This window comes from Tursiops truncatus, chromosome 11 (genome assembly GCF_011762595.2).
Source record: "Tursiops truncatus isolate mTurTru1 chromosome 11, mTurTru1.mat.Y, whole genome shotgun sequence".
Taxonomy (NCBI): Eukaryota; Metazoa; Chordata; class Mammalia; order Artiodactyla; family Delphinidae; genus Tursiops; species Tursiops truncatus.
The window spans coordinates 67,818,925-67,843,267 of record NC_047044.1 but is presented as its reverse complement, the minus strand read 5'-3'; the positions used below and the strand labels follow the sequence as shown (position 1 = coordinate 67,843,267).

Genomic DNA, 24,343 nt, shown 5'->3' with positions numbered 1-24,343 from the left:
TAAAAAGAAGTTGTAAAAAAGTACAGCAAATGTAAGAAATGTCACAGTAAAATGTACAAAGTCCTAGCATAGGAAATAACTTTCTGGGAAAACTTGTGAAAGCTTCACTATGCTGAGAGTTCCATAAGATGATCACAAACTGTGACTACAATGTAGATATATGCGGTCATTCTTAGAAGTAGAACAAATGTCAAACTAGTGAGAAGTATGGCAGTGGACTCCCAACGATCCCTGTGTACACTAGCTACACTGCAGGACTTGGGAATGGCTCTCTCTGTACCATCTCAAAATCTGCTGACATCTCAGCTCTCCCCGTTGCTACCCAATTTATTCCTGAATCATGCTGCCAGTCCAGGAGAGAGACTGTTCTCCTCCTAAGTTTGCTACTGTTAAGTAGGTATGAATTATCCCATTTTCCATTTGACTATACAAACTAGCGGTCACTTCTGTTAGCATGGAATATCAGTATGCCGGATAGCCGTTTTTAATACATTATAAGCAACCTGTAAATTGAGGTAGCAGTTGTTATTGGGTGTGGATGGAGACAAGGCCACACACATATATAATGGAAAAGACGCTACAACAGGAAGAAAGGAACCTGTTAAACGTGGTCAGAGGGTCTTCCTCCTGCATGCTGCAAAGGAATCACTTGAGCACTATAGAATTATAGTTTATTGAGAGCTTCAGGCTGCAAAAAGGTTAAAAATTGTGCTCCTGTGTGCTTCCGTATATATGTGTGCATAAATGCATGTATGCATTTATATATGTGTGTATACATATGCAGCTCACTTCTAAGTGTGTATGAATGTGTTTGTGCTTATAAAAGTGTGTACATGTGTGAATATATGAGCATATGTTTTGTGTAAGTTAGACAGGCTGGAAAGTAAGTTTCAGACTTCTCAGATCGTCGCGGGCTCTGTCTCTTCCCACCCCCAGCCCTCCACGCCACCAATAGACAAAAGCAGGAAGGATGCCCTGTGACCCGACCGCGTTAGAAAGTTTGCAGCTCTTAGAGGACATTCCACCTGGGAACCTCATTGGTTGCCCGCAGGATGGTGGGTTTTATAAGAAGTCGGCCGATTCCCCCCGGGAAGAAGGGGCTGCTGTTGACAGGCTAGGCTGAAGCCCTGCCGCCCCCGGCCGCCACCCCCTACCCCTCCGGGTACCGAAGTCGGTCCCCGCCCGTCGCCGCCGCCACCGGCTCTGCAGAGGAGGGCCCGGCCCGGGCAGCTCGGCTGCGGCGCAAGACCCGCGGGCTGGAGTCGGGCCGCGGCGCGGGCCCGAGAGGAGGGAGCGGGAGGGCAGGGGCGGGGGCGGCGGGAGGCCATGCCTCCAGCTGCGGAAGCTGCCGCACAGCTGGAGCCGGCGCAGTCTGCTCGGCGCTGTTGCCCTCGCGCTCCCGCTGCCCGGCCCGCGGCCGGCGGACTTTGCGGAGGGCCCCCGGCGTAGGCGGCGACGGGTGTGGGCCGAGCCGGTATTTATAGCTCGGTGACAGCTGCGGTGGCAGCGACGCCGCCGGCCCGTCTCGCCGCGCTTCCCAGCGAGGCCGCGGGCGCGGCGGAGGGCTGCGCTCCACCGGGTCTCCCGAGTGCGGACGCCCCGAGCCCGCGCGGCCCCCTTGGTGAGTACGCGGCCCGGGCGGCCGCGCGCGCCTCCCCCGCCGCTCGGTCCCGCTGCGGCGGAGCCCTCGCGGTCCGGCCGCCCGCAGCCGCGCCGCCTCCTCGTCCTGCCCGCGACTGCGGCCCCGGCCGCGTCCCCCGGCCCGCTGCCCAGCGACTCCTCTCCTCCCTTCCCGGGGTCGGCGCGCCGAGGGGCAGTGCAGTGCCCGGGAGGGGGGCGCGCACCTGCCCTCCAGCAAAAGGAGGAGGAGGAGGGCTAGGGGAGGGCTCGGGGCTCGGGGCGGCGCGGGGGCGGGGGGCCCTCAAACTACCGGGATCCGAGGGTGAGTGTCGTCGCCAGGACGGACGGTGAACTTTCCTCGCTTCAGGGGTTCCTAGGATGCGAACAGAGTAAAAGCCCCAGTATTGTTCGTTAATTAAATTAACAGGTTGTAGTTCAGGAGTGTTCGCCTTAAAAAACAAACCCCTCCAAACCCCACAAAACTTCAGTGTTTGGGTGTTTACTGTCTTCATCGTGATTAATAAAGCTATTTGTCGAGTCCTATTTTTGAAAATGCCAGAGGCCCACAAGTGTGTTTGACTCATGTGGGTCCACTCTGGCTGCCCTTATTCATTCTACTCGCTGTGGAACAATAAACGAGTGTGCGTGTATGAGAGAGAGATGCTCGTAAACATTACATGCTTATTTTAGTATTTATGTGTAGGTAGAAGTCTCATGAGCAACATTTTTTTTTTCGAGTAAAAGTATGTTGAATAAATGTATTTGAATAAATGTATTTTCCCCCTAGTTATAAATGATATGTTGTTTGAAATCCAGAGAAGGACTTCCAGGAAGATTTCAGGGTTTTGTTTTGTCTTCAGAAAAAAAGTTCTTCCAATTTATTGAATGTAAAGTGTAGTAGAATCCCTGTAAAAGCAATTTTTGTTGTAAAGTATTGAATTTTTGCCATGCTTATACTTTCCAGCTCTATTCCTTCTCCCCCAATCTTTGTACTTTAAAGGTAATTATGGATTTTGACATTTTGCCTCATATTTATTCCCACCCCATCCCACCTTCACCTGATCCTTGTGATCAGAAACCAGTACTTGTTTGTTGTACTTAATTTGCTTCTTAAAACTGTCAGTCAATTAAAAGCAATTTCAGATATGAATGAATTTTATTTTATTCATTAACTGTTACTTTATTTGGTGTTGTGTTTAGAATATGAGCATGGCAATTAATTTTTTATCATCAACACATGTAATGAAAAGGAAGTCTAAATATTTTTAAAGAATTCATTGGTGATTATTTTTCAACTTTAGGACATGAAAAGGACATTTTGATCAAAATCTTGCCATTTTGATGGAAAGTTGGCTAATGTGTTAGTTCAGAGAGAACCCCTGAACTGCTTTGCTTTCATGTTTTCTATTTTAAACACTTGCATGGGTTCAGTGCTTTGTTATGCCAAAGACTGAAGGACAATAACAAGGGAAGAACATAATTTAAAGGTTGAAACTATGTGAAGAGAAAGTCTAGGAAGTGATTTATGGATGCGATCCTCTGAATTAGCTAGGATACCACAAATACAATCCTGGTATTTGTACAGAGCCACTTATGGTGGTTTCATTGATTGACTTAAAAGGTTGATTCTTATTTAAAAGGCTGTATGGTCTCTTGCATTGCACTAAAAGTAAGAAGTTCCAATTTTACTTCTGTTATTACCGCTGTTTGTATTTTTAAAACCTGTATTAAGCATTTGCATTACATAAAAATACTGTGTGTCATCCCCTCATGCCTGCCTGCCTTTTCGTCGAACAATTCAAGATAGTAAACTAAGACCTATCCTTACCTCAGGACTGGTCCTGAGGTTTTCTCACCTTCTGACATTTCTCATTTTACAGACTTGGATATTCCATTATCCAGAGTCTGTTCTGTCTGGAATGGAATATTCAGTGCTTTTTTCTCACCCAGGACTGGTCTGTTATCCAACCGTCATCACACAGTTTTTCATTTACTCATCCATCAGCAAAGATTTATTGAGTGCCTACTAGGCGCACATCATCACCTAATTCTTACCCTTGCTCCCTCCCCATTGGAAATTTATTAGGTGTTATACTTTTCAGGGTAGGGAATACACAGTAATTAAGAGTATTGACTTTGGGGTAATAAAGAGATAGTTCTCTCTGCTTCTGCCAATTGGTAGGTGTATGACCTTGGGCAAATTATAACCTTTTAAAATCTCTATTTCTTCACTGGTGAATCCAAAGGTTTGGTCTAAATGTTAATTGAAATAATGCATGAAAAATGCTTGCCAAGAGCCCAGCACATAAAAAGCACTACAAAATGTTAGTTGTTATTATGTTGCCTGTCTGCTCCAACAGTGTTCATCTCAAGAAATGCATTCCCATCTCAGGAAATGGCAAATCCATTCTGGGGTTTGCCAGGCCGTGTCCACATCCAGTCTATCAGTACATCTTGTCATCTCTTCTTTTTAAATGTACCCAGAATCTGATAAATTTCCAAGCATCAGGCAGAGTGGTCAGATTGCCTGACTCTCTGCTGCCCATCTCCCACAGGGTGAAGCCCACATGGTAGGATGGCCTCAAGGCCTGATGGTGATGCTGCCTCCCAGACCTCGAGTCCTTTCATACTCCTCTGCACCCACACCCTGTCCAGTCACACTAGACTCCTGGCTGTTCCTTAAATGCACTAATGCACCCAGCACAGGCCTTTACAATTGGGAGTTCCCTCTGTCTGGATCACTCTTTCCCCAGATATCTGCTTGCCTCGCTTCCTTCTTTCATGCCTGGGCAATTGTCACCTTATAGTGAGGGCTTCTTCAACTTCCCTCACTCCTGACACCCCCTATTAACTTTCTCCTGTTTTAATTTTCTCCAGCAACTTATAACTTTCTAAAATACTGTGTGTTTCATTTTTCTCTGTTTAATGTCTGTTTCCCTCAGTTGAGACTCTAAGATGCAGGGCAACAGGGGTGTGGTCTGTTAGTAACCTTCCCACATAGGCCAGTGCCTGGCACAAATAGGCAATTGGTAAATCGTGAACAAATGAATGAAGAGATTATGGAATTAGCATGGAATTAACAAAAAGTGGACTTCACCACTTTCTGTGTATGATTTTAGACAAGTAGCTTGACCTCTCTGAGCCTCATTTTCAATATTTGTAAATTAAGGAAGATATTCATCCTTTATGTTGTTATATTAAAATCCTTTGACACTGAGAGTAACATGTGAAAAGCACTCAGTAAATGTAATATAGAGTTGATATTATTTTCATGCTCATGTTTAATGGGAATGACCAAGAGACACTTGTATTTTAATAGTGGTCCTCAGGGTAGGAAGTTCCTGAAAGTGACCAGGCACTTTACAAATGAAATCTCCTTTAGTCTTCACTACAACCCTATGAGGAAAGTACTTGCATTAGGATTCTGCTGGTGAAGAAATGGAATCTCAGGGCGGTTAGGGATTCCCTCAAGGTCACGGAGCTAGTGAGTAGCAGGGTCAGGTAGAACTGGACCATATTCCTCTCACTGCCATTTGTTTTGCCTTCCTGATTCCTTTGATCATTTCTATAAAGTCATTCTAAAGGTGTGATTTCACCCATTAAGAACACTAAGAGGTAAAATGTGACATAAACATAGGCTATCGTTATTTATCTTTTAAGGAAACAGTATTCAATAATTTAAAGTTCTGTCTGCCCTTTTGATAGGCAATTTTAAAAGCGATGATTTCCTAGGGATTAAATGAAATGATTGTAAAAAGTGTTCTGTTAACTGCAAGGAACTTTACATACATTAGCATAATACTATAGCTAGGTAACTGAAGAAAATACCCTTTAACTTTGTCTTGTACTAATACAGCCAAGAAGTGTCCAACACACAGCTGTCTGCTGCACAAAGTGCATACTGCAAAAAGTAAAGCACAAGAAGTCTTTTTAAACATTATGCTTTAGGAAATTAGACTCAAGGTGCTGGAATAAAGTTCACACTCTTGGCAGAGACAGGCGCAGTCATCTTTAATAAGCCCTTTGACAAGAGCTAAGAAGGGTTACAGGTGAATTTTCAGACATAAATACCAGGGAGCTTCAAAAACTTTGGAGAAATTCTTTTTTTATCCTAGAACAGTGCTCCACAATGAAAACGATGTTATTACCTGGTTAGGTATCACTAGATGCTAAGACCTACGTTAGCAGAGCTGGGCTCTGAGGGAGTTTTACTTGGCTAGTAACAGTGTATTTTGTATAGCATATTTTATTAGTTCTTCAAGGACTTTGCCATATGCATTCATAAATTTTTTAAAATAGAAGTGATACGCTCTATCTTGAGGATACTTGTCATTATGCAAAAAGTATCACCTGAGCCAGGGTTCCTGCTGAGAAAACATGAAATTCATACTCCTGAAGTCCTTGAGTATTTTCACTTATTTGTAAAATAAGTAAGGAAGGCAGGGTACTCTTGGTGTAATCAAACAAATTATTACAACAATTATTAAGGTATCGATGTTGTCCAGGTCCAGGACGTGCTTATCTTTTACGTAAACTGTTGGAGGTGCCTCCAAACTAGTCTCGCCATTTTCATCACGCCTCATACCAGTGGATCATTTTCCAAGCTGGCAGAGAAATCTTTTTAAAACCCTGCTCCAAACAGTTTCGGATCTGAAAACTTTGAATCCATAGTGTCTACTCAGTAAAATACAGAACAGTACTTTTGTATAATCTTCCTTGAACTGGCCCCAAATTATCCTTAACTCTCCCAGGATACTCCCAAGTGCTCTATGTTCCAGCCCCACAGAACTACTGATACATCTCTGTGCCTGTCCCAGATAGCCTTTCCTGTGCCTTTGCTCAGCTGATCTTCCCAACTTGAGTGTAATTACCCTACCTTCCATTTTTCCATTCTTCGCCTTTAGTACCAGGTGAAATACTGGCTTGTAGTAAAATGCATGACATTTCTAATATCTACTCTAAATAATAGTCCCTCTAGAGTTGGAAACCATGACTGAAGGCCTGTGGATTATCAGACAGTATATAAAGTTTCAGCCTGTAGTTAACCATCATCTTTGTCACTGCTATTAGGTGAAAAAGCAGAGGCTTCCAAGGTATTGCTGGGGGCATCTACCTAATGATGATATTATCAGGAGAGAGAATTGAATGGTGTGAATTAGTCTAGTTCTCAGAGGTGCAGTGTTCTCCCCAAGCAGAGTTGGAAAATCACAGAATGAATATCAGTGATGCGTCGCAAAAGGACAATCAGATCGACTCAACTACTTATACTGATGCTCAAAGAAGGAAAAAATTCGAGGAATCCCAGTTCTTTCTGATCATGCTACCGAGTCAGTTTGAATAGTAAAAGTAGACTCATTTATCCTACAAGTACTTTGAATCTTTTATATCAGTGGGCTTTATTATTAGGAACTTTATACACAACATGAAAAGGGCAAGATTTTGGAATGTCTGTCTTCGCGTGGGGAAGGTGTAGCATAGAATGTTGAAGCCACGTAGCTGGGATGTGAATGCTGGCTGTGACATAGGCTTGTTTTGTTCTGTCATGCAAGTTACTAAACTCAGCTTCAACGTTGCTTACAATAGATTATCTCTTCATTGGACTGCTATGAAATTTAAATGAGATGTCTGTAAAGCTCATTAGCATGGTGTGGGCTATATGCTAAGTCCTGAATAAATGTTAGCCTTAGTAATAATGATAACAGTGCAGAACCTGGGGCTGAAATGAGGTAAGAACTGTAGGGGTGGGCATGGGGTGTGTCAGTGCTTGTTCCTGGCTGAGTCATCCTTGCAGTCTTTGGACTCAGCTGTTCTTCTCTTCCCTTAGTGGAAGGAATGGCAGATTGCTCTGCCTTCTCGTCTCACCTAAATGAGGGGACTGATCTCCGCTCAGCTTATCCACTAGGTGCTTACTGATTACCCACTATGAGCTCAGCACTTTGCTTGCTCTGAAAGTAAACAGCCCCTTCTCTGGGGACTTTGTGTTCTAGTGAGGGAGACAAACACATAAAAAACAAATCATTTCACTGTGATCTGCTAAGAGCTACGACAAAAGCACATTTGTTTATGATAAAAGCTCAACTGTGGTAGCAGAATTGAATTTTAAAAAATTAAAAAACATTTTTAGACTGTGTACACAGTGGAGCATTGTCAATTTGAACCACCTCAATCCTGGATTGTTAACATTAGAGTCACCAAATGGTTGTACTGATCATCAGGATGCCTTATGGGAACTCCAGAGAGGAAAGCAGTTTTGGTGCTCTGGATAACAGGCCGAGATCACTTGGCAAACTTTTGGCAACCTTGTGTACGAAGTCAGGAAGCGGAGATAAGCACAGGTGTTGTTTAAGTTATGATGTAGGTTTGGAAATTTGGGGCCCTCTAGAAGACGTCGCTTCCCTTTAGTGTATGAGGCAAGAATAAATAACCACGTTTAGCATAAAATAAAAAGACCAAATGATCCTGTTCACTAAGCTAGTGTCTAAGTCACTGAATCTAGTTAGGGGAGATGAAGACTAAGCTGTAAACACGATGGGAACTATTTATTGCAACAAACACTTCCGGCTTTGTTGTGGTATATTAGATCAAGGGCTAGGAATGGATTTTGATTGAAGTGCTGGCTCTTCCACTCGCTAGATATGCAAATTACGTAGGCAGCACCTGCTCTGCTCCTTTGTTTTCCTACCTGTAACATGGGAATGATAGTAGCATTCACAGCATGCTGTGGGAATTAGGATCTCTACTAGGGCAGGATTGTTTTCAGTACTATAGCTCTCTCTCTTGAAACAATATAAATATTGGAGAGGAACAGCTGTCTCCAAATTGTTTGAATGTTGTAATTCAGTTTGGACATGTGGACATTACATAGCCCACAAAGCAAGGTTCTGAAGTTAACAACAGCAACAATAAAATAAGTATGTGCCAACTCTCCACAAAGCATTTATTTAAAAAACAATCAAGGTTATATGTAGTCAGTGTTCTAAATCCTGCTGCCTTGCTTGTGTGTGGGTGGGGAAGGGAGGTGGTGGGACAATTACACCAGAATTCCTCACTGGTAGGAGAAGCAATGTAGAAACCTGTTAACTTGTTAACTGACACCCCTGTCCAGTTCTGATGGGCATGTAGGAACTACTCCTGCTTCAAGACTCATTGGCCTTGAGGTATTTCTATGTATTCTCTTCTAATAGTGGTCTTTCGACATTTTCAAAGATGTTGCATAAAATCAAGTTGACAGCTGACCCATTCTGGCCTTCTAGCCTATTGAATACTGTGAAAATGCATGATGTGTTTTCTTCTTCATCACTTTCTCTGCTCTCTTTGGTGTGAGAACCACACAGGTCTTTGGGTGATGAACCTCACATTAAAAAAAAAAAAAAAAATCACCATTCCTTAGCGATCTGGGCTACAGATGCTGGGAACAGATATTTTGGAGTATTCATGAAGATCACAAAGGACTTGTAATTGCTTAGAAGGTTTAGAATCCAAGGCACAGTAACTATTTGTTGTGCTAAATTTTACTGCCAGTTGTTTTGTGTGTTTACGTAGCTTTTCTAAAATAGCTAAGCCAGGTCTTCATTAGCTTAGATAGTGGGTTTACTTGACATTCATCAGCCCAGAATGCTGGACTGGAACTTGGGAGCCAGCCTTGGAGCCTATCCTCAGATCTTCCATTGACTTCCAGTTACTTCAGGTTTTTGACTTGCTCTCTGTATTTTTAGCCACATGTAAAATGAGAATTTCATTATTATTATTATTACCCCAGATTTAATCAGCTTTCTTGCAGGGGAAAAAAAGAACTATAGCTTAGTCTGAGCACCAAATGGGCTCACCAAAACTGAACCCCAGAATTAGATAGACTGAATCACCCAGTCCCACACCTGATGGACCTAGACAGGCTTGTGTTCCTATGGGCAGGCTGGCTCCCAAAGAGGAAAGAGAGAGGAGCTGAGCAAGACTTAGGGGGTGGGGCCTGGACATCAGCATTTTAGGAAAGCTTCTGTATTCAAAGTGTACATCCACGTTAGGGCCTGGCCCTTTAGGCATATCACATATTTTGCAATGCCTCTGTGCCTTTGCACATGCCTAGATTGAGCATCCTTGCCTCCTTCACTGGGGAAAAAATCCTACTGATCCCCCAACCTCCAATTTGGGTATGTCCTCCTCTGTGAAATCTTCCCCTTCCTCTTCACTTCCCACAAGCAGAGTTGCCTAAAAGCTCTCCTACATGCAACTACTCTGCCATAGACTTAGCTATTTCATGAACCATATTCTGTGTTGAAATTATTTGGCAAGTAGACTGTGAACATTTTTGTAAAAGCCCACACACACACACATTTTTGTCAATGTGAAAAAAAAAAAAAGAAAAGGTCTGAAAGTATATCCATCAAATTATTAAGGGACCTTAACTCTGAGGAGAGGGGTTTGGTCAGAGGAGGATTTTTTGTTTTTAATAAATAAATCAATACATTTATTTATTTTTGGCTGCGTTGGATCTTCATTGCTGCCCACGGGCTTTCTCTTGTTGCGGGCGCGGTGCGCGGGCTTCTCATTGCAGTGGCTTCTCTTGTTGCAGAGTACGGGCTCTAGGGCTCAGGGCTTAGTTGCTCCACGGCACATGGGTTCTTCCCAGACCAGGGCTCAAACCCGTGTCTCCAGAATTGGCAGGCGGATTCTTAACCATTGCGCCATCAGGGAAGCCCAGGAGGATGTTTATATTTTGTTAATATGTCCTCAGTTTACCTCTACATTGCTTTAATTTTTAAATGATATGTATTATGATTGTAACATAAAAAGGATAATCTAAAATAGGAAGAGTGTTGCATTATTTTTTTTTTTTGCTGTATATTGCCTCCTGAGATGATTTTTACCTATGGTTTCAGTCATCATCCCAATTTTGGACCATGATCTGCCCTCTCATGTCCCTCCCTCTCCCGCTACTCTTTCCAATACTCTCCTTCTTTCCTAAATCCCCATAGATCAGAGGTATGACGAGATGATGGGGAAGGGACAATCCTCAATCTCAGGCTTGTCTTGGTGCCATAAATAGGAACAGGTCTTTTCCAAATACCTCTCTATTGAGCTGTTATAAATCTGAACAGATAACAGGAAGACAGAGACTACTTGTTTTTCTGCTCTAACCCTGTGTATCTTTTCTTATGCAGGTAAACTACGGAATTGAAGTTTTGAAGGATGGGTAAAGACTTCCGTTATTATTTCCAGCATCCCTGGTCTCGGTTGATTGTGGCTTACTTGGTGATCTTCTTTAACTTCTTAATATTTGCGGAGGACCCAGTTTCTCATAGCCAAACAGAAGCCAACGTTATTGTTGTTGGAAACTGTTTTTCATTTGTAACAAATAAGTACCCTAGAGAAGTTGGCTGGAGGCTTTTGAAGGTACTTCTATGGCTCCTTGCCATTCTCATAGGACTAATAGCTGGCAAATTTCTGTTCCATCAGCGTTTGTTTGGTAAGTACCCATGAAATGTAATGCAGATAATTATTTAATTCTATATTCCAGGATAGAGCTTTGTTATTTCTAACTGCCAGTTTAGAATGCATTTCAGTTTGCCTTCCAGCCTTAATTAGTTATGTGCTGTTGTAGCTCTGGTTCTTCAACTGTTCTGTGTTTAATGGTGTACTTTTCTATGGCCTTAGGAATATTAGCATGAGGTAAAATTAGTTCTAAACTTAATTTTATAAAATGGTGTTACATCTAACATGATTGTATGTGTAATCTTATTTAAAGAAGACATGTAAATAGCTCTTTTCCCATAAGTAGTACCTAAGTATGATATCATAAAAGGTTTGTAAATCATAAAGAGAATGCTTCCATATCACACCACATTCTCATTAAAGTAAGTTAACCATTGCCCATATATTTACACATATTGTTCATTCAGGGAATTAGAACAGGAACTCTTAACTTTTTCCCCTCATTTCTCTCTTTCCTTTTTTTTTTGTTTTTGAACATTGGCTTTAGAATGTTTATTTTGAGCCTGATCAACCACAGAACACTATTATAGTAAGGAATCTCTTGGTAGTAAGCAACAGAAAAAGAGACTAAATTTGGTTAAGTTTAAAAGGTAACTTACTATACGGGTATTGGGATATTTCACAGAGACCAAGAGTAGAATTTGTTTTGATAAATGGGATAATGGAACCAGGGGCTTGAATTCTACCAGGATGTTTTTGTCTCGACTTCTCTCTCATATCTGCTTTATTCTCCTTTCACACTGAAGATCAGTTTACATCCACTTAGACAGACTGGCTTGACTCTTGGTCCCAAGCTTAAACTCTTAGATTTAAACGAAGTTGACCCAGGTTGGGTGTGGTTCCTACCTCTGGCCCAATCGATTTTGGCCAGGAGGTGGGTGCAATTTATTCAACAAATTCATTGGTTACTTATTATGCCAGGCACTATTCTAGACATCGAATCAAAAAAGCAGGGTATCTGCCCTCATAAACACATCCTACAGGAGGAAGAAAGGTTCTAAACAAGTAAATGTATAAAATGCAAAGAGGTGATAAATGCTATGGGGAGAAAGAAAGTTTTAAATGCTACTGGGTCAATTAGGGAGAGAACTTAGCAATGAAACTTTGAATTTAGCAATTATAAGATCATAGGTGACCTAGTGTGGGTTTTTTCAGTCTAGAAGTTTGGTGAGAAACAGATGGCAATGGTTTAGGGAATAAACAACAAATATATATGCATACATACACATAACATTATATATATATTCTTCTCAATCTCTACTCCTCAAACTGTTGCCATCTGTTTCTATTGCATAAACATATAAAATGTACATATTTTATATTATAAAATATGTAGTTTCAAGAAATTTGATGAGGAAATGGAAGAAGGAAATGGGAAGTAGCTATACATGGAAAAAAGGCTAAGGGGAGATTTTGTTTTTCTTGTTATTTTTTTATTTTTATTTTTTGCGGTACGCGGGCCTCTCACTGTTGTGGCCTCTTCCATTGCGGAGCACAGGCTCCGGATGCGCAGGCTCAGCGGCCATGGCTCACGGGCCCAGCCGCTCCGTGGCATGTGGGATTCTCCCGGACCGGGGCACGAACCCGTGTTCCCTGCATCGGCAGGCGGACTCTCAACCACTGCACCACCAGGGAAGCCCCTCTTGTTATTTTTGATGATGGTGATTTTATTTGAGGAGTGAGATTAATTGATCTGCTTGTCATGGGGAAGAAGCTAGACTGAAGTGCAGGTAAAGATATAGAAGGAAGACAGCATCTCTGAAGGTTGCTTTGGTCTGTGACTTAGGACACAGGCCACAAACAGTGGCCTTAGAGAGGACAGGAGGAGACACCCTGGTTCCTCAGAAATAGTCATGAGTGAGATCAAGGTTGGTACTCTAGTACATTTGAGTTGGAGGAGTAGAGAGGTGAGTGTGCTCCCACCTGGTGATTTCTATTTCACTACGAGGAAGGAAGAGCTAAAGATAAAGATGGAGGGATCGATGAGCAAGGGGCTTAAGAAAGTGGTCCAACTTCGGAAGAGCTACTCTAGGGAATATAGATGTGAACTGACTAGGACAAATGAAAGGGTTACTGATGATCACCGAGGGCTGAGGTGGTTAGTCGCTATAAATTTGAACGATACCAATCTGAATAGTGGAGCAGCTTTCTCTGTGAGAGCTCAGTCACCTGGAACAGAATTGGAGTGATTCACCTGGTCGGGGAATACTCAGGCTTGCTGTACTGGAAACAAAGGATGGAAAATCAATGGAGAGTTCTAGTAAAAGAGGTATTGATTTGATTAGTAGGGGGTTCTGGCTGGGTGTGGAAAGGAGGTGAGGAAAACAGTGGTTTCGGAGGAGTGAGCAAGGGCCTGAAGATTTGGATGAAACGGAACAGGTGAAACGGGAGTAAGAGGAGGGAACGGACTGATGGGTGTGGTTAGATGGCGTGTTGGAACAGAAGTATAGGCATTCTTTAGTGGTGATTCCCAACTAGGGTGTGTTCTTTAGAGAGTGGGCGCTGAAGTTAAATGGAGAGTTGGGGGTCATTGACACAGAGGATAACTGGGAACTGGGTGTGAGCTGGGCCATCCACTGAACATTGAACAAGCATGGTGTTGTTTATAGTAATCATATGGATGGAAGAGGTCAAGGGGAGGGGGTAAGCGAGAGACGGTCAGTTTTCAAAAGTGGGCGAAGGGTGCTGAGCAGGCAAAACAATAGATATCCATTACAAGCAATGGCTGGATGCATCTGTAATCCATTCCATAAACTTGCTCAGGGTAGAAAGCTAAGGCAAGCTTAGACCAAAATATACAGTTTGGAGAAAAGTTATCAGCCTATATTATAAAAGACTGAATGAAAATCATATGGTGGAGGTAATGATATTAATAATAAGGGCAGATCATTTGGTTTTGTAATTACTGCATTTCACTAAGTTATTCTATTGCCGTCCTATCTCTTATACTAAAATCACATTTAGTTATGGCTTACTTTTTTTTTTTTTTTTTGCGGTACGCGGGCCTCTCACTGTTGTGGCCTCTCCCGTTGCGGAGCATAGGCTCCGGACCCGCAGGCCCAGCGGCCATGGCTCACGGGCCCAGCCGCTCCGCGGCATGTGGGATCCTCCCAGACCGGGGCACAAACCCGTGTCCCCTGCATCGGCAGGCGGACTCTCAACCACTGCACCACCAGGGAAGCCCCATAATTCACTTTTTTAAAAGGCCTTATTTAAACCTTTAACAATTTGTAGGTGCAAGTTTGTGGTAGGTGGTGGTAATGGTAATGATGGTGTATGTATGTTGAGAGGAGTGGGATTGTTCACTACAAGTACAGAAATTTTTGTTACAGAAATTGGAATGGTTTACAAAATAATCAGAATCATTTTGTGTGATCAAGTAAACAGTTTCTTTTTATTTTTGTAATTCTCCAATGAAATGCCAAATAAAAATATTAAATAGAGTGCCACTACCGCTTTCATTTCATTCACTTGAGTCTTCCCTCACTTATTTTATTATGGAAAGTCTCTTCTTTGTAGATTCCAAAAAGACGACACAATATTGCCATTTTAAAGCATGCGTGAGGAAGAGTGAATGATTCCGTGATCACTTGATTTAATCCAGTTCATTGGTTATAAATTTTATTTTTTATGAGACATGAATATTACAATGCTGTGGCTATTTAGTTAACAACATGAAACCCTCTCATGATTTATAATTTGTAGTGGGATTTGTCCCAAATAAAAATGCTGACTCTTGCAAATTGGAAATTGCTTTTTTTAAATTTTTTAGCATCTTTATTGGGGTATAATTGCTTTACAATGGTGTGTTAGTTTCTGCTTTATAACAAAGTGAATCAGTTATACACATACATATGTTCCCATATCCCCTCCCTCTTGCGTCTCCCTCCCTCCCACCCTCCCTATCCCACCCTTCCAGGCGGTCACAAAGCACCGAGCTGATCTACCTGTGCTATGCGGCTGCTTCCCACTAGCTATCTACCTTATGTTTGGTAGTGTATATATGTCCATGCCTCTCTATCAGAGACAGAAACAATTAAATGCATTTAAAACTATTCCCCTCTCACCTGTGCTGTATGATTGGAATAAAATGAGAGAGTTGGTTTTCCTACATAGTAGCACTAAACTTGTAAGACTTCAGGCTGGTCACAAATTTCCCAAATGCAGAATATAATTTAAGAGCACATGTGAAATGAGAATTAATACATTTTTAAAAAATTTCTTTACGTTTAACACTGAATCTTGTTGAGGTAAGTATTATATCAGGATTTATGAAAATTAGATTCCATTGGAATATCAGTTTATACTTTTCCAGTGCCTCTCTTTTCAACTTTTTTGGATGATTCCATTGTTTAAAAAAATAAGTGTGTGTTCAAATAATGCATCCTACCCTTTTGGAGGATTATACATTTGGGATATCCATGAATAGAGAAATCTAAAATTATTATGCTGATAAGGCTTACATAGAAAGGGGAACTTAATTTTTTGAGCTTATTGAAGAAATCATTTTTATTCCAAAAAAAGAATTGAAATGACTTACAAAAACATTTATGTTTAATACAATAGGAATAGTAAATGAGTACCACAGAATCAAATATGTTTTGATTTCATGAGTTTTGCTACTGTGTTGGTTTTGAGCTTCCTTGGAGGCAGGGCAAAAGGGGAAATGTGATACATTACATATCTTTGGATATCAGAAATGATGAAAATTGCAAGTTTCATGGGGGAATTTTTCTTTGCACTAAATTCTAGAATTTCTTGCCCTAAACTCTGGTAAGGAATTTTTTTTTTGGTATAAGACACACTGCATGGTGAGGTGGCAAGTGCAGAAATGGATTTCGTATTCTTGTGTTTTAAAGCAAACTTTCATAAAAGTTTAGAGTATAACTTTTAAGCATAAAAGAAATTTGTGATATTGTATTCACTGAAAGTAATTCTATGAAGGGCAAAGTGATCAGGGTCTAAATAATGCCTTCTGATTGAATAGCTTTATCTAGGGATGGATATTAGAACATCAAGATTATGACAAATGTATTTCTCAAACAGACTGCTCTTGCTATTTGTATCCCTTCATTTCTTTTTGTTTTCTAGCATGTGCAGAAAGCCTCTATTAGTTGCACTTTTCTTTTTTACATGGATGAAGGGCAGGCCGACTTAGACTGCTCTGACAGGTATAGTGTATAGTAATGATGCTGGACCTGTTAATATTGCATAGTTCCTTTTTGGAAACGTATATATTCATGTATATAGTTATTTGCCTAGTTATTTCATTAATGTTTCATGTCTTAGCCATACCATAAGCCGCACAAGGGCAGAGATTGTGCTGTGTTGCTTATCATTTAATCCTCAGTGCCTAAAACAATGCCCGGAATGTAGTATTATTTGATAAATTTGAATGAATAAATAAATTAATATTCCTTTGTCTTTTACATGTTATCTTTGCCAGTGTTGCCTTTTTATTGTAAGCTATAGAAGAGTATTCATTTATTCATTTATAAAATACCAGACATGGTCTCTGCTCTCAAGGAATTTAAAATCTGGTTAAAGAGATAAGATGCATATGCATGAAAAATTAATTACTCTGACAATACAAGGAAATGCACATCAAGTATCAAATGTACAGACTGTGAGAGTTGTGGGAATTCAAGAAGGGAGGTCACGGTGGGCCAGGAAGGGGAAAGAAAACTTTGCTGCCAACGTGGGATGTAAGGGAGTCTGAAGCATGAGTGGGATTAGAATAGTCAAATATGGTGCAAAGAATTCATTACAAATTTTAGGTCATGAGGTAGATGGTGTGAGCAAAGGAGGAGAACAGTTTAGATTTTTTTTAGAGTGGGGGAAAACTGAGGAGGTCATGCTCATTTTGACTGGAGTGAAAGGTTTGTGTTAGGAAAGAGCAAGAGTTGCAATAGCGAGGTAGGCTGAGTCTGAATTCTTTGTCTTTTTATGCCAGTCTTGTACTTTGGTCTTTCTCCCTTCTACTGCAGTATTTGGATCAAGGAAAGTATTTGAACAAGATGGGAGATGATGGCAGGATTAATCTTGAAGCAGAATCTAGAGGGAATTGGAGAGGGAGAGGTTAAGGGAGTAGAAAAGAGTAGGAAAGTATTTTTGGAGGCTTGTGCAGTCATGCGGGCTTGAGATAGTTCAGGCCAGTCTGGAATAGGGGTGGTACAGTGGGCATCAGGGTGGGGATTCTCGGAACCTTGTGAAGCCTCAACAGCTGATGAGATGTGAGGAGGTGAGAGTAAAGGTGAAATTATGGGTGACTAGGAATATTGGGATGAATGACTAAGGGAGTGATTATCTTATTAAAAAAAGAAAGACTCATTAGGGGAATCCAGTTAGAGAAGATAATGAGTTCAGTAAATGATGGGTTGAGGTAATGAGAACATAGGCAATGGCCCATTTACCTTGAATAGTACTCAGTACAGCACAGTATGGATTTATGTACCTTAATCCAAGCCCACCATTTCTTATCCAAACCTCGAGACCAGACATGTTTCAGACGTCAGTGCATGTGCTTACATTTAGTAGCTTGCCCTGTGGGACTGAGGAAATACTCCATCATCAAACACATCGATATATCTGTAGCTGAATGTATATGTATGTGTATGTGTATGTGTATATGTATAAGTATTCACATGAAGTGGTATAAAGGCTATAAACAGCCTCAAATCAGTTCAGTTTAGGTCTTGCTGCTAAATGAATTCAGGTTTGGTCAGGTCTTACCAACACATCAGTTACAAATATAGAGTCTTTCGGATTTCAGAATTACAGTAATTGGATAATGGACCTGTACTTGACTATAAGCAACATTTCATATAAATCTTTGGTCCCCCCAAGATATCCACCTGCATAGAAATCACAATTCTTTTTTAGAAGGCTGTGATTTTTAAAAAATTATGGTTTGACTGATAACTAGACATCTACAAAAGAAAAATACATGTTGAAGGTTTTTTTCTTTGTTTATATTATGCAAAATATTAAAGAGTTTGCTGTTTTCTGTGTACCTATGTCTGTTTTAGTTTTAAACAGGAAATTCTAAATAAAGCATTCTCAATACATCTAGAAATCTGAGGAAACAAATTCTAGGGTTTTTTTCTTTCATTTTATTTAAACAAAAAGCTGTTGCCCATAAAATACCAAGTAACTCAACAATGTTTTGTCATTTAATGGATTTAATAAAGGTAAATGCTTGTTTGTTTTCTATTGTCTTAGCTTTAAGTCTAGTTTGAATTTTTTTTCTTTGTGTTTGAGCTACACATGTGATTTTATCATTTTAGAATAGAAAAGTTTAAGACATTCCAGAAAGTGTGGGTAAGATAGTCTTGGGGATACAGGAAGATCAACACATGAAGAAACAGATTTCATCAGATATTTAGGAAGGAAAAACTATTATTTTAATGCAATGATGTGGGTACGATCTGACCCTTTTGTGTTAATTTAAGATCTGAATACCCGAGTAGTGTAAATGACTCTGATAGTTGATAGTAACTATCCTGATAGTTTATAGTACATTAAAAATAGTATATTTATTATTACCCAGGGTGATTGTCAACAACTGATTATTTTAAGTATTGCATTCTCAAGATGATAAGTACTTCCTTTTGCAGGAATTACTTGAACAAATGCTATGTATGTGGTCAAATGATACTTAGAATATCTACAGTTTTAAGCTTTGTCTTCTCAAGATACAGTGTTTGATACTCATGATCGATATTATTTAAATGTTTATTACCATCTTCATTCTCAACCAATGTATACACAGTGCCAGAATCTTCATTTTTCTACATGCTTGCATTGTCAACACATAATTCCTTTATGTGGAGTAAAATAATTTTGAGCTCAGAGTGACCACAGAATTCATGTTAGAGAAAATGTTATACCATTGCTTGGAGTGGCCTTTAACATGGGAGAAAAAAAGCAAGGTTTTTGATATGAGAGGTTAGGAAAGGTAAGCTGGGAAAATGATATTTAGCATTAAAATAATCCCCAAGGAACACCCCTCTTCAAAGGGGAATTTGATGTCTAATAGTTACTGAACTTGGTAGCCCTTTACAAAAAACTTCTCCTGTAACTTTAATGTTCTCTCTCATTGAGCAGGAAAGGAAGGTGAAGCTGGAAACCCCAACTGTACAGCCGCTTCCTCCCATACCTGTTTATCAGGTGCCTTCATTAGTTTGCAGTGCAGCCATTAACACTAAAGGGCCACCTGCTGCAGCTTCCAGTGTGCTGGGACTGTCTGGCTGCTCTAGTTCTCATAGGACAGAGGATACAAACGCTGTAAAAAGATACCTCGAGGACTTAATAAAACTAACTCAGGTTAGAGCATTGTAATTAAGCAATTATTAACCAAGTACCTTTCTCGGTACGTTTTACTGTACTTGGTAGAGATGAGCAATTCAGGGGCCAAGGTACTCTTTCCTTTCCAGGTCCAATCCTGGCCTCCACTTCTTCTCCTCATTTCCCACCTATGGGGGGTAATGGCATAAATTTCTTACGAAAGCAGCTATCAAATGGAATTGCCGCAACTAGACCCTCACACACGGTGCTAAGAGAAACCGCTTCACTGATGAGTGAAATATAACTTGCCAGGGTGGAACTAGCCAGCTGGTTAAACAATACATAGTAAAATTGGAAGCGAAGAGTGCTTGATCACTTGTTCATTTAAAACCACATTGATAGAAGTTTTGTTTGTTTTTCAAATAATAGGGTAAATAGTCTTGGGTGGGAGAGGAGTGTGATTTGAAAGGACACTGACAAAAGTTTTCCATGGTTTGTTTTCTTATCTCTTTTATTAATGCTCATACCTAGAATCATTTCTTGAATCAGGTATTTTCACTGGCTTGAAGTCTGCGCTACTTGGGAGGGTGTTAACAGTCAGCATCATCGGGAGATCTATTTCGAAGGGTGAGTGTTGGTTTATGGGAGAACGCAGGAGAACATTCTGATGTGGTAGCTGTGTTGCTTTGCAGGATTCCAGATAGAAGGGGGAAAAAAGGCCATTAGAAGACCTGGGGGTGCACAGGGGGTCAGGCTGGAATATGGGGTGCACAGCCTTGCCAAAGACAAAGTCTAGTTGCTTTCTGGTGGTGGACTTGAAGCTGCATATTTGATTCTGAGTATCAGTGGTAGTCGAAGCAGTTCTGTTGTTTTTGATTTGTATTTTTATTGTGGCTGTGACTCAGACTTATTAGTGATGGGTAAATAGAAATGTACAGGGTTGATTTGCCTGGCTCCAAGGTCACAACAATAGCCAGCAGTAAAATTGGAACATAAACTGAAGCCTCCTGGTTCCCAGACAGGTGCCGTTTCAGGCATCCCAGATGGGGAACAGGCAGCCGGTGAGCCTCAGGACTGGGTTGTGCAAGGCCACTCCCCACGGCTTCGCTCCACTTTGCCTGCGTGCAGGGATCTTTTCTGGCACCACCTCCTGCCTGACCAGCCCTCTGTTATGGACAGAGAAAGTCATTTAGTTGACCCCGCGAGAAGTTGTACAGTTCCCGGACAGAGCCTGTCATTGGTGCTGACCCAGAAGATCTCAGCATGGTGTTCTCTGCCCTGGCAGCCATCAGTAATCTCACAGCCTGTGCTGGACTTTACTTCTTCCCTGGATTCCAGAGGAATGTGATCACGCTTCAGGATTTCCCTAGGCTTGTCTGTGCTCGTGATGATTCTTTGTGTGTCCTTGAGGACACGCCTATCGAAATGGATAGACCCGCTAAGAGTTAGGTGAGTGTGTACACACGGAAACCTGGGAGAGCGAGTTTGAACTTACCTTCCAGCAGCCCGGGGAAATTAACGTTTGTACTGTAAATTTTAAACTCCATATTTTCCTGCTGCTTCCACATCCCTATGAACAGGCTGTGAGCACCTGACCCAGGTGACCAGGTGCACCAGTGTGAGGAGACTGGCCTTTGCCACAAGTTCCCCTTCTTGTCCTCCCCTGACTGTGGCCTAGTGACATTCAAACACACCAGTCAAATCCATCACACCTTTTGATTATGTGGCCCTGACCGCCCGTAAAGGTACTGGCCTGCGGGTCCTTACTTTCTTGCACCCCGCCTGGCTGATTGAGATTGCTTCCTTGGCCCTCCAAACCTCTGACCCTGTGTGGCCTCCCTGTGGCATGTCTCTCTAGGATCTGTGAGTATAATAAATATTTTCCTTTGTCTCTCTTTGTGTTTCCTCTTGTGACTGTACCTGACTGACCATCTCATGAGAGAATATAAAACAGTGCCTTGCTGCTTCATGACCTATCTCCCTCTTTCTTTTATGTCCTTCCCAATTGATTCCTGTTTGAACTGTACCATTTTTCAGCATCATCACTGACAAACATCAAGTACCTCTCATTTGCAAGGGACAGTGCTAGGTGCCATGAGACACTGTCTTTCAGGAGGTTGCAGTGAGCTAAGAGATTAGACACATACATGAAAATACAGCTGTACTATAACTGCAATGCCAGCATATGATAGTTGCCATGTAAGCAGGATGGGCAGTCTATTCTGAAGGGGCAAGAGGTCATTCCCAATAGAAGTGGTTCAATAAGTCTCCTTAATAGGAGCAAGAATTCATGGGAACCATAGCATCTCAGTGTGAATGGAGTTGGTGAGAGCATCCTTGCTATATTTTCAGCCAGTATTTGAGCACCTCTAATAATGGTGAACTCACCATCTCCCAAATACTGTGTATCTGACCACTGTTTCTACAACAGTTCCTGAGTCTGAATCTGAGCCTTGCCTTGCACTCCCAGTAGGATTCTGTTGGAGAGAGAAGGAGGGCATTCTAAGCTGGAGAAATGGCAAGCACAAAGTTGTGGGGAGGAAAAGGACAAATAGTTCTGGGGTATAATGTGAATCTGCATCAGCAGATTTGAGGCGGGAAAGGGAAGCTGCAAGGCAAATTGTGGAGAGTATTGAGTTTCAGGTTCAGGAGCTTAAAATTTATTTTGGAAACGATAGCAAGCCATGGAGCATGTCTGTCCCTTTCAAATTTTAAATTACAAAAGTAGTACAATCTTGTTGTGGGAAAAAACCCAAACCCTAAAATATGTGAAATCAAAGAAGAAAATCTAAATCTTTGACCACAGGATGACAAGATCAAGGTACTGTTGTAGGAAGATGAACGCAGGATGAGTTGACCTTGAGGCAGGGGGTGTGCTTCCGTGGCTGGGGTGCACCTGCCCTCAGGTGATCAAGGCTTGATTTAGCAGAGGCAATGAGGATGGGGTAGCAGGGAAGGAAGGAAGAGAGGGTGTGAAGGAAGTTCAGGCACACTCACTATTCTTCTCCTTTTATTGATAAAAATAAGATTTGATTTCAAGTACTGCAGTTTCCTGAGTCCATGCCTATCATTTACCAAACATAAGATATATCAATCCATTTCTAAGATTGGAACTTAAATTATCATTAGATCATCCTACCTTCTTTTCTAAGTTTGCTGAAAGAAATGAATATATTATTCTGGTTACTTGTAACACTAGAAGACACTTTGGGAAAAAAGATTTATGCTCACAGATATAAATAAAGCTGTGAAGACACTAATGGCACTGAATTTCTGTTTTGAAGCTTAGTGTCTGTTTGCCCTTGTCCACTCCTTTGAATCATGCTCTTTGATTTGTCTCAATTCACTTGCAAAGTATAGGAATCTTGATTATATAGGGCTTTATTTTGTTCATTCTGTAAATATTTACTGAGCATTTTCTAGGCCCTGGGGATCCAGCATTGAACAATACAAAGCTCCTACCCTGATGGAGCTTATGTTTTAGTGGGAAAAGATGGACAATAAACAAATAAGTCATCACATGTTATGTCAGAGGGCAATACCTTCTGTCATGACAATAAAGCAGGAAAACTCTAGGGAGGGGTCTGGGAAGTTGCTGGAATTCCCTCTCTGAAAAGATGACATTTGAGCAAAGGCCTGAAGGAGATGAAGAAGCAATCCAAGTAGATTTTTGGGGGGAAAAACTACAGAAGAGAGCAGGGCAAGCCCCAAGGCACTCGTGTATTTTGAGTGTTTGATGAACAGCAAAGAGGCCAGTGGCTGAGCAGAGTGAGCAGAAATGAAAATGGAAGTGGGGTTGAGATGTGCTGGCAAGATCACAGGCATCTCACTGTAAACAGTCCTTTTCCCTTAAGTGCAAAAAGGGGAACACCAATGAACAAACACATCAGCGTGACTTTAAGAATGTAGTTTCTAAGATAGATATACTGTATTTAAAATCGGTGTTTTAGTGAAGCCCTTGAGCCCTGCTTCTTGGTTTACTCTGAAATAGTGCACAATCAATGATTTTTATTCTGGCAATTTCTTTACTCTTCTGAACTCCCCATTATGGCTCTTTTATGGGGGTTGTCACCCCACCTCCCTCCCTCCCTCTAGTGGGATATAGAAGGGAAGAAAGCTGCTTTTTTAATGGTGGGTTTTTAAGTGATTTTAAAATTTTAAAGGCACTCTACTCTGTGCCTGTTCCCATCACTGCCGCTAGCAGTATTCACTCTGTAGTGGTATTTTCAGCAGTGGAGGTGGGGAAGACGTTCCTGGCGGCAGCCCCAATTGTCTGTCCTGACTCTCACATTTCCCCCATAGAGTTTTAAGCATCTTTTCTTTCTCTAGGGATGAATAGATGTTCTGTCCATATAAGGGGGTGGGGTGTGGTAGAGATGGAGGTTCACAGCCCTTCCTAGGTTTTTTCCCCATTATAACCCCAGCCATGAGTCTGTTAGTTTAGCCCCAGGAAAAATGACCCTATTCATTTATTTCTAGGTTGCTTTCCTGCTTCTATTTAGAGCCTAAATAGATTGCTAGACTGTCCCCTTTATTAAATTTTGGAAACACAAGCACTTGACAATCCTTGTTTAAACCAGGACAGAGAATTTATTTAACAGCTGAATTTTAGATGGCAGATCAAATTGAAAATGAAAGAAGAGTATTCTTACTCTTTCTCAGAAAACTATCAGCAGTGGGTGGAGGGAGATTTTCAGACAAAATACTTTGAGCAAGTCTAGATTTTCTAGCCCTAGATATACAAGAAGGATTAATGAAAGAGATTCATTCAAGAGGTATTTCTAGAGTGCCTGTTTTATGGGAGACCCAATTCCAGGCACTGGGGATACAACAGTGAATAATAATAAAAACAAGAAGACACTCAGGATTCTTTTTCTCATATGTTGTATGCTCTGGTGGGGATATATAAACAATAGTGGTCATTCATGCAGTTCATCAAATATTTCTG

General features: G+C 41.3%; 1 protein-coding gene across 7 annotated transcripts in view; it reads left to right on the top strand.

The window, feature by feature from the left end:
• The first annotated feature begins 1,350 nt into the window (after positions 1-1,350).
• The window catches only part of TMEM117 (transmembrane protein 117), a 531,690-nt gene continuing 508,697 nt past the window's right edge, over positions 1,351-24,343 (top strand). For 2 of the 7 annotated variants that reach the window (XM_033866883.2, XM_033866887.2), the window contains exons 1-2: positions 1,352-1,621; positions 10,779-11,083. In XM_033866883.2, coding sequence (XP_033722774.1) covers positions 10,807-11,083 — 277 coding nt within the window. In that variant the 5' untranslated portion in view covers positions 1,352-1,621; positions 10,779-10,806. Of the gene's footprint in view, positions 1,622-10,778; positions 11,084-24,343 lie in introns of those variants that run through there. The other 5 variants (XM_033866886.2, XM_019934588.3, XM_033866885.2 and 2 more) reach the window with 4 other exon arrangements.